The sequence below is a fragment of the Plectropomus leopardus genome, chromosome 11, assembly GCF_026936395.1.
Source record: "Plectropomus leopardus strain MGB_pleo_1.0 chromosome 11, ASM2693639v1, whole genome shotgun sequence".
Classification (NCBI taxonomy): Eukaryota; Metazoa; Chordata; class Actinopteri; order Perciformes; family Serranidae; genus Plectropomus; species Plectropomus leopardus.
Window position 1 is genome coordinate 17282861 of NC_142186.1, and position 9635 is coordinate 17292495.

Consider the following 9635-nt stretch of genomic DNA (forward strand, 5'->3'; position numbering starts at 1 on the left):
AGTTGGTACTTACTTTTTTATTTAACTTAGCAGGGGCAAAATCACACCAGATATGTCAGTGAAACCATTTTTGGAAAATGGGCTGCTAAAGATTTAACTGTAATAGTTAAATAGACATTATTTTTAAATTTGGGAGGTTCATGATATGTGTTTTAAATTATTCACACTAAAATATTCAATCGGCAGATCAGATTAAAACACACAGGGTGACAGCAGAAAAATTAATCTGTTTTTTTTTTTCAACTCAATGTAAGTTATTAACTGCATGTTGTACATGATGAATTATAGACAGATGAATCAAATAGCTTGATAACTTATCACCCTCCACATCTGAATGTTCCCCTCTATTTTTCAATTCACATGCATTTCATAAATTTAATTAAGAATTTATCATTTCCATTTTCAGTGATTTTTTGCTATTTCCCCCTTGTGGCCACTGTCTTTACATGCTAAACGTCAGTTTGTGTTGTGAATTATTTCATTTCACATCCAGGGTATCCGCGCTGTTTTTCAATTCATGTGCATTTTTATCCCCTTCTTCCTTATCAGTTTATTTTTGTTGCTTCTGAGGTGTATAATGCTCAGTTTCTTAAGGTTCATATTTCGGTTAGGCAAAGAGGCCTCGAGGTCAAAGGTCTAGAGATGGTTAGGCCTGGGAGCCAAGTGTGCAGAATACTGGCACCAGGCTAAAAGTAACATGGAATGAGGCTCCTTTCATAAAAGGACATATTTGTGGGGTCTTGTGATTGATCACAGCAGGTGAGAAGTTGCTTTACTGACAATGTATTGATGCCTGTACCTATATCAGAGACTTGCATGAGCTGTAAGATAGAGAGATTCGCATTGATCTTGAATCCTCTCCCAGGCAGACCATGGTGCCTGGTGGATGCTGAACTTTGTTGTAATAAATTGATTCTTATGCAACCAAGTCGGTGTCAGCGGAGGTTTCTTCATCATTCACACATCATTGCTACTTAAGAAACAACTACACTTCCACCACACACAGGTTTCACATACCTTCAGAGCAATGGCAATAACAGAATAGAGTTTTGTTAGATTATGTTTAACTCTCTTCTGTAAGCATTTAGTGGACACAAAGTTACTGTCTTTGTATTATAGCTTGTACAACGACAGTACAAAGATGAAGCCTAAAGCAAAACCTGAAACAAAAGAAATGAAACTGAAACACTGTTGATGAATGACAATAAATGCATACAACTTTAAAATGAGGAACTGCCTTCTTTGATTGTGTGTTTTTCCCTGTGATTGATTGACCGACTGATAAACACAAACTGATTGTAGGATCCATTCATCAGCAGTGATTAACTGTACTGTTCCGTTTTAATCTCATCCAGACAGATCCTGTTAATTGTTCTTTTGTTGACAGATGAGATCAGTCCACAGTCTGCCCTGCAGGACTGGATTTAAAAATGAACGAACCTCACCAACTCTCATTCAACGTTGGAACTTCAGTGGACAAACCAGAGACCAGGAGGGACATCACTTTGACCTGCCTAAGTCACCAGGTAGAAAACTATTTTTGCATATTATACATTCTCGCATTGCATTTTTTTTTTGTCATTTTCATTTGGTTCATTTCCTGTTTTTTGATTCACAGGTTTTTCCAAATCAGGCACATTTGCCGTCATGGGTAACTCAGCGTCCAGTGGCTTCATCACTCCTACTCCCAGGAAACTGTCCTGGGGACGCCCGAAAGAGGACACAGAGAAGCTGGAGGACTATCTGACACAACAGGAAGAGGATCTCTGGAGAACTAAAGGAAAACAGTTTCTATCTGTGAAAAAGGTCAACCTCACTCGTAGCGTTCGTTACGTCGACCTAGCTGTCCAAGAGAGCAACAGCTTTTATCCAACCAGGGGCGAAATGCTGAACCCGGCTTTTGTTGGAGATCAGGGTCCCTGAAGGACAGAAAACAGCTCAGACAATTAAATCTTAAAGGCAGCAAGAAGATGCCTGTTAGATGAGATGTGTGAAGGGGTTGCTGCAAACAGCCTCTGCAGCACAATCAGCCACTGCTGAGACCATTTTCACCACAAGACTGTAGGTGTGATCTCAAAAACACGAAGTGGGGCACCAGTGGACATCTAAAATAAGATAGGCCCTTTTAGTGTGAAATGAAGCACAGTTGAAGTGTTGCCTATTGTTTTTGCAGGCTGAACTGAGCAAAGGAAATCCTGTCTTGACATTTCTGCATCTGTGACACACACAGTTTAAGGTAGAGTGCATGTAATTTTCCTGTTAAAAAATGAGCGACAAAGAGGTATCATTTGAAACCTGTGTGGATTTTTCAAAGTATTTGCATGTCATTGCTTTCAGTCAGCACTTGCTGTTCAAGAAAATGTTTCATCTTTGCAAAACATGTATTTTATATCATTGTATTCTTAGCACACTGACAGGGTATTTTGAAGTCATTTCTCTAAAGCATATTATTAACATGTAAGCAAGCTTGTTGGATAAATATGTTTAACCTGCTGAAACTGGTGGGGTCTTTTGATTTGTTTTTACTACAAAAATAGGTAATTGTACTCCTGTGGTCTCCTCTGAGGTTTAGTCACTTCCTTTCTTGTTGTTTTTATTCACATTAAAGAACAAAGGTATTCACACAGAGCCTGTGCAAATAATGCACCATAATTTATAAGAAAATGACACCAAAGTTGTACATTAGTAACATGTAATATAACAAAGGGGACATTTCTGTCATCCTGGGTTTTGTTATAATGGGGACTTTGCTTTTTGGTTCTGTTATGTTTTCTAGTTACTCATATTCTGTTTCCTGTTTAATTTTTTGGTGTCGCTCCCCATGTGTCATCTCGTCTCGTATGATGCTGTTCCATTCAAAGTCAGAGGTCGGAACTGTCGAAATTTCAAACTTCCAAGCGTTCCAGGCACACAACACCAAAGATAAAGAAAAAAAAAGACAGACAGTGAGGAACTGGTGTTTTGGTGTCTAATAATGTACAATTACACTGTCAGTGGGGCCGCCTCCTCAGAGGAAAAACTATGCATAAGGGAACAGATGCCGTAATTATTATTATTTTGCCGCATTTTTATATACCTAATAATAATCGGGATATATTTTGACATCAATTTACATGTATAAATGGTCTCCATGGATGCTGCCATTGTTGTGTGACGTCAGACCACTGACGTAGGGGCACGTTGATTTGCCCCAGAGTTCACAAGTATAAACTTTGACTTTGAGTGGCGGTTGTACTTTTTCAAGTAGGGGGTCAGAAAATCTTGAATTCTGAGTTGTCTGGAACGCTGCATTACTTTCTGCATTATTTCCCTGATTAGTTTCATCTGACTTTTATCATTCTGGTTTGTCCGTCCCTGTTAGTCTTCCCTGCACACCTGTTCTGTTTTAGTCTTATTTGCTCCACCCTTGTGTTCCCAGTCACACCTTCAATATTTAGCCAATCCCTGTCTTTCCCTCCTTTCCCCTCTTACCCCAGCTGTGTGTCATTCTCCTGATGATATCCCCGTGCATATACTGTGTTTCCTTTTGTCCCTTGTCAGTTCATCTGTTATCCCTGCTGTGATTCTAACCTGTAATCCTCTCTGTGATCTTCTGTTTTGTTTGCTCCTGTCTTTACACTAGTTCTTCCCTGCGGTTCTGGTTGGTTTCAGGTTTTTATTTGAGTTTGTTTGTACTTTGGGTTTTGCATACCTGCTTGTTTTTTGTGGACATTTTATAAACATTAAAGCTCATTTTTGTTGTGCGTTTGGGTCATCATCCAACCTCACCGTGACAATTCCACTGTAAGGCAAATTAGTGTTGTCCATAATTTAGGTATTTTAAGCCTAATTGTTTTGAGAATAAATGTGTTTATGTTGGAGTTTATGAGATGTTGCTACAGTTAGTTGTATTAGAGTAGTCCATTTGCAGATTAAATTAAAACACAGGAGACGAGGGAAAACTAAAGGTGTATTTTCCTCAATAAAACTCAAAGCGAAGTGAATCAATAGTTCAGTTTTACACAATAAAAAATATGTGGTTCTTTAATTTTAGTCCAAAAATGGGTCAAAGTACTGTGGTCTCCTTTGAGGTTTAGCCACTGCTTTTTTCATGTTCTCTTTATGCAAATGAAAGAACAAAGACACCATCATGGCACACATCATGCATGCATCACATCATGGCTTTTTATTTCCTAATAATTCTCTGTTGTCTTATAATCCTTAACTGCCTATAAGATTTTTGTTTCTTTCTCTTTTTTTTTTTTTTTTTTCTACAAACTAACACACAAATGAGAAAACCCACAGCTCAGGATTTTTAAACCACTGCTGGAAGAAATGCAAACTCTGAACATTTTTAGATAATAAAATAAGATAAAGGAGTTTTCAAAAAGGGGGGATATTATCTTACCAAAAAAAAAAAGAAATTAGCCTTTAGTACTAAAATAAATCAACTACCCAAAGACAAAGACTTATGACAAAGCCATGCTTTGAAAAAAAAATATATGATTAATATGATAGACTTCCCCAATATATTCCTGATGAGACAAAAGGGGGAAAAAGAGTTTTTGTGTGTAACACAGGGCATGTGTCCTGTATTAAATGTGGAATGGAAACTAGACAAGTCATTTCTCACCAGAGGGAAATGACAGCGGCACCTGACAAGACTGAAAATATTTGTCACTTCATTTGCAGGTCTTACCCTGAGAGGACGAAATGTATTCTTCCACAGTGGCTCTGTGTTTTGTGTGCTTTTGCTGTAAAGGTACGTTACACTTTAATGTTTTTTGCTCATAAGAAATGCATATAAACTGCATATAAACAGCTTTTTTGTGTCTAGTTTTTGTTCAGGCCAAGAATTAAACTTTTAAATGCATTTGTTTTTTATTTAATTCAAGTCCTTCTTGCCTCTCTTTGCATCGCTTCACATTTTCCTCTGCATTTTACTACAGTTACTCAAACTGAAGCCTCGTCTTGGAAGGCGAAGGTGCCATCCTCAATTAAAGGTCTCCCTGGATCCTGTGTGGTGATTCCCTGCTCGTTTGACTATCCAGATCCAAACATACGGATCACTGAATTCACTGGGATGTGGGCCAAGGAGTCACATGAGCTCATTTATCACCCAGACGAGTCAAAAGTGATCCAGCAGTTTCGTAATCGGACCCAGCTGCTGGGGGATGTCAGTCAGAAGAACTGTTCTCTGAAGATTGATCCCCTTCAACAAAGTGACCAAGGGCCTTTTCATTTCAGGATTGAAATGAAAGACTACAACAAGTATTCTTACAGAGAAAATGCAGTCTCCATTACAATGATTAGTAAGTATTAACAGCTTTCACAAGAAGTCTTTGATAGTACAGTTAATGTTTGCACTGCCTGCTTATAATTCCCTTTTAATTGCAGTGTTGCAGTGAACATGGAGTGATTTTTCTTGTGTTATCGTAGCCTTTTTCAACTTCAGATGTAAAATTACATGTGTGAAAACAGTCAAGAATCCAAAGAACACTATTCAATGATACAACAGTGTTACCTCCATGGTTTATTTCACCTGTCTTAACTTTAAAAGTGGAATTTGTAACTATAAACTCAAACAAAGTCCTCTTACTGGTAGCAGTCGTCATTTAGGTTTCAATTGTCAAAAAATGTCTGATTCTCAGTTCCTTATTTGTGCTATTGTAACTGGTTGCCCTCCCGTTGTCTTAAATAACTTTGATCAAAACACAGCTGAGTTTCATTTCTCTAGACAGATTCATGACATTGAGGCCAAACGGCACCAGCTATGTCCAGCTGTCCCCACCGGCTATGTTATTGTAATACATTGGAACTTAGCATTTCTTTATGCTACAGCATTTCTGTAGTAACGGGCAGTTATGTTTAGGCACAAAAAGCGCTTGGTTATGGTTAGGAAAAGATCACTTTTTTGGCTTAAATCACTTGCTTTGACTATCAACTTGCATAATGACAGCTGGAAATGTCTCGCTAAAAAGCAACCTCCAGTTGACAAATTCAGCATGTGCAGAACGTCACTTTAGAAATGCTGACATATGTATGACACATACTAATGCATTGTTTCCACATGTAAGTTATAACGTCATTATTTTCACCTTGTTTGCCGTACAATAGCTCCCTGTCACTATCTTCCTTGTTGTTACAGATCAACTAAATCCTGTCAGTTTGTCTGTGAAAGACGAGTTAGTGGAGGCTCAAACTGTGTCTGCGTCCTGCTCTGTGTCTCACTCCTGCCCCAACTCTCCTCCTGTCTTCACCTGGAGTCACCCTGGACAGAAACATTTCCAAGCACAGGTGCTTGACAATGGCCAGTGGAAAGCGACATCTACTCTGACCTTTCACCCTACCAGTGCCGATCACAACAAGCCTTTACAGTGCACCGTAACATACAAGGGAGGGCAACACCACAAAGCATCCAAGGTCCTCAGAGTAAACTGTGAGTGTATGATAGTGGCCATAATAAAGGCTGATGCTTTAAAAACTCTGTTTTAGGAAAGATACAGTGGATTGGATTTAGGGGATTTAAACGGAAATGTGTAGTCATCCTGTAAGCTATTTATGTGCACTGGAAAAAGATGCTGTCCCTTATTGTCATTTATCTCAGATGAGCTGGCTGCATGATGGACAGGAAATTTTGTCATCTGATCTAAATTTGTTATCATTCTACACTTTAGTTCATGATGACCACAAAGAAAAAACTAATGACATTTCCATCAGCCTTGATTGTTGTATGTCTTTAGTGCTAACGTGATAAACTACTGTAAAAGATGGTAAAAAAAAAAAAAATCTCTACATGATACCTGCCCCCCAAAATGTACTCCACCATATATTTCTCTATGCAGATGCTCCAGTGAATGTGAAGGTTGAACACAAGTCACATGTAAAGGAGGGGGAAGCTGTGTGGCTGAAATGCTCCAGCGATGCTCACCCTCCTGCCAGCAGCTATCAGTGGCATAATGACACTGGGGCCAAACTGTATCAAGGAGACATCTACGTGCTGCCAAACGTCTCCAGACACACAGGAGCTGTGTACTGTACTGCCATCAATACAATAGGACGACGCAAGTCAAGCCCTGTGCAGCTCAATGTGTTATGTAAGTAACCAATCAAAGAGATGTGACAATAGAACAAGCTTTTTTTAATTGAAACATATATAATAAAAGTAAGTCATACCTATATTTCTTGTGCTTACAGACGGTCCTGAGATTAAGACGGCCTCTTCCTGCTCTTCACAGGCAGATGTAGTAAAGTGTGTGTGCATTGCAGAGTCCAAGCCTCCCAGCATGGTTCATTTCATGCTTTCTGACAAAGTCCTGCCAAGTACCACAGTAGAGAAACACAGCTACCTTACCATCGGGACTCTGCAGGCAGAGTTTGGATCCTCTGACGTCGTCTTCTGTCTGGCAAACAACACAGAGGGCAATGCAAACCTTACACTGCCTTTACCTGTTAACAGTAAGCACGACTTTTAGAATTTTCAGAATGCATGAGAAACACCTGAAGACTGAAAGCTTCAATTTTATATTGATTTCAATTTTATATTGATTATATCTTACCTGTTTGGACAGGTAAGATGCAGAATCTTTATATTGTCATCGCCTGTGGAGCTGGTGGGATTTTGGTGATGCTTTTAATAACTTTGAAGGTTGTTAAGAAATGGTAAGTTTGTATGGCAAATGTGTCATGTCATTTAAAGTGAGTAGAAAATTGTTTCTCTTTTAAGTTGTGTTTTTTTTACTATAGCATTCAAATCTATAGACTGAGTCAGTTAAATGTGTACATAAAGTAAAATAATGTATACATTTGTACATTTAAGTCATGCATGTTGCAGTATATTTAATGGTGAAGGGTCAGATTTAGGAGGTTTTTGGTCGAGTCCAGCAGTGAGTTGCAGATTGAACCATCTAAAACCATTCTTAGTTAGAATTTCTTCAGAAATAAAAAGACCGGTTGATTAAAATCGCTGGGCACACTGAATAAAGTAGTTTCACAAAACAAAGAAAACATACTTATCATATTATATTCAATTTATTCCAGTCTCTAAAGTCTCTAAATTATTGTAGAGCATAATAACGTGTTCAGTTTTAGAGTCTGCATTGATGGGTGGTTGCGAAAAATGTCAATAGTTTTTTTTCAGGTTCCTACATTAAGAAGCTTTATTCTGCCAGCAGGGGGAGAGCTGAGGATACAACACCACCTCCCGAGAGCTCCACGAAGGCTTACAAAGATGTAGCACTCCCTAAATATGCTGCAACAAAAAGGTTTCATTCACCTCCATTTAAACAGAAATGTCACTGTCTAACCAAGCATAATACTTTCTTATAAAACATGTTTGTTTTTTTACATTCTGTCCACAGAAAAGAAAAGAGCTATGATGATGTGCACTGTTCTGACGTCTATGCCAATGATCATGTATATGGCAACATGGAGGTAAAACATTTTTTTTCTTCATTCACTCATTTTTCCATGCATGAGAGTGAAGTAAGTGTGTTTCCTACACAGACGGACTGGGATGATGCAATATACGCCAATATGTAACAGCATTGAACTCACCGGAGGAAAAGCCACAGCCTCCCTGTGTGGTGGCCAACTAATGTGGGTCAAGAAAGCTGTGCAAACAGTATTGATATATATATATATATATATATATATATATATACACTTTTAAGCTATTTCTGTATATATGGCATTATTCTGTAATTTACACACATACACACACACACACACACACACACACATACATATGTATATATATAGTCTGTCTCTTGTCTCATCAGCAGTAGCAAATATATTCTGAAAAATCACCATTAAACTATTAAACTTCAATGTTTTTTTACATGCAAATATGTTTGACAACTCTTATTTTAACACAATATCTGTCATCATCTGTAGCAACACCTATTGCTGCAGTTACACCCATTGAATTTCCTCTTCAGCAGAAATGATTTCTTTATCAGAATGACTCATACAAAATGTTTTGAAATGCTGGCTTCCTGCTGAATAGCACAGACTCTTAAATTAAACTGTAAAGGTTTGACCTTTTGTGCACTGCTGTAAAAGCATCAACACAAATGCATTTTGCCTCTCAAAACAGTTGTAGTGTATTGAAAGGAAAATTACAATGTGCTGGTCAATGTGGAAAAACTCTAGTGTGGCTTTATTTTAATAACTGACAGGACGTTAAAAGGGGAAGCTGGTCACCATGGTAGGTGTTCATTGATAAGATTACTGAAGTGATCGTCAGCCACATGTTTAACACTGACCACTCACCACGGCACAAGCGTCAGACCTCAAACGATCATGAACTATAAACACAAATTCACTTTGGGATATACAGTACTCCTCCATTAACAGCCCAAGCATCTTTTTAATCTTTAAAATAATATCATTTTTGGGTGGGTTGTTCTGGAGCAAGTCACTCCACTCGTAGTTAGGGACAAAATGCCCCTGAGGCACCTTCATCCGTATCTGCAGTTTTGTTTTTTGCTGTATAAAAATGATTTAAACAAAACAAACAGCATAGAGCAAAATATAGCTGCTTACAGGCTATTTGCTAACAGCTAATTTAACTCTTTTTTTTAGCATTCAAATAATAAAAAATCAGAGAAAGAGATTTTTTTTAGAATGTGAAAAATGTGAAGGAGTTCTACAAA

At 38.1% G+C, this 9635-nt stretch overlaps 1 protein-coding gene across 3 annotated transcripts; it reads left to right on the top strand.

The window, feature by feature from the left end:
* Positions 1–2177: 2177 nt before the first annotated feature.
* LOC121946099 (sialic acid-binding Ig-like lectin 14) lies at positions 2178–8808 on the top strand. 3 transcript variants are annotated; one of them, XM_088084115.1, is made up of 10 exons: positions 2178–2236; positions 4672–4741; positions 4929–5291; positions 6128–6418; positions 6825–7076; positions 7177–7437; positions 7551–7641; positions 8151–8243; positions 8340–8412; positions 8485–8808. In XM_088084115.1, exons 2-10 carry the CDS (start codon positions 4693–4695, stop codon positions 8518–8520), a joined length of 1509 nt encoding a protein of 502 aa, XP_087940241.1. In that variant the 5' UTR covers positions 2178–2236; positions 4672–4692; the 3' UTR covers positions 8521–8808. The 3 variants fall into 3 exon arrangements, with proteins under 3 accessions (XP_087940241.1, XP_042346465.2, XP_087940240.1); XM_042490531.2 differs by lacking the exon at positions 2178–2236 and adding an exon at positions 3270–3640; XM_088084114.1 differs by lacking the exon at positions 2178–2236 and adding an exon at positions 3705–3783.
* Positions 8809–9635: the final 827 nt, after the last annotated feature.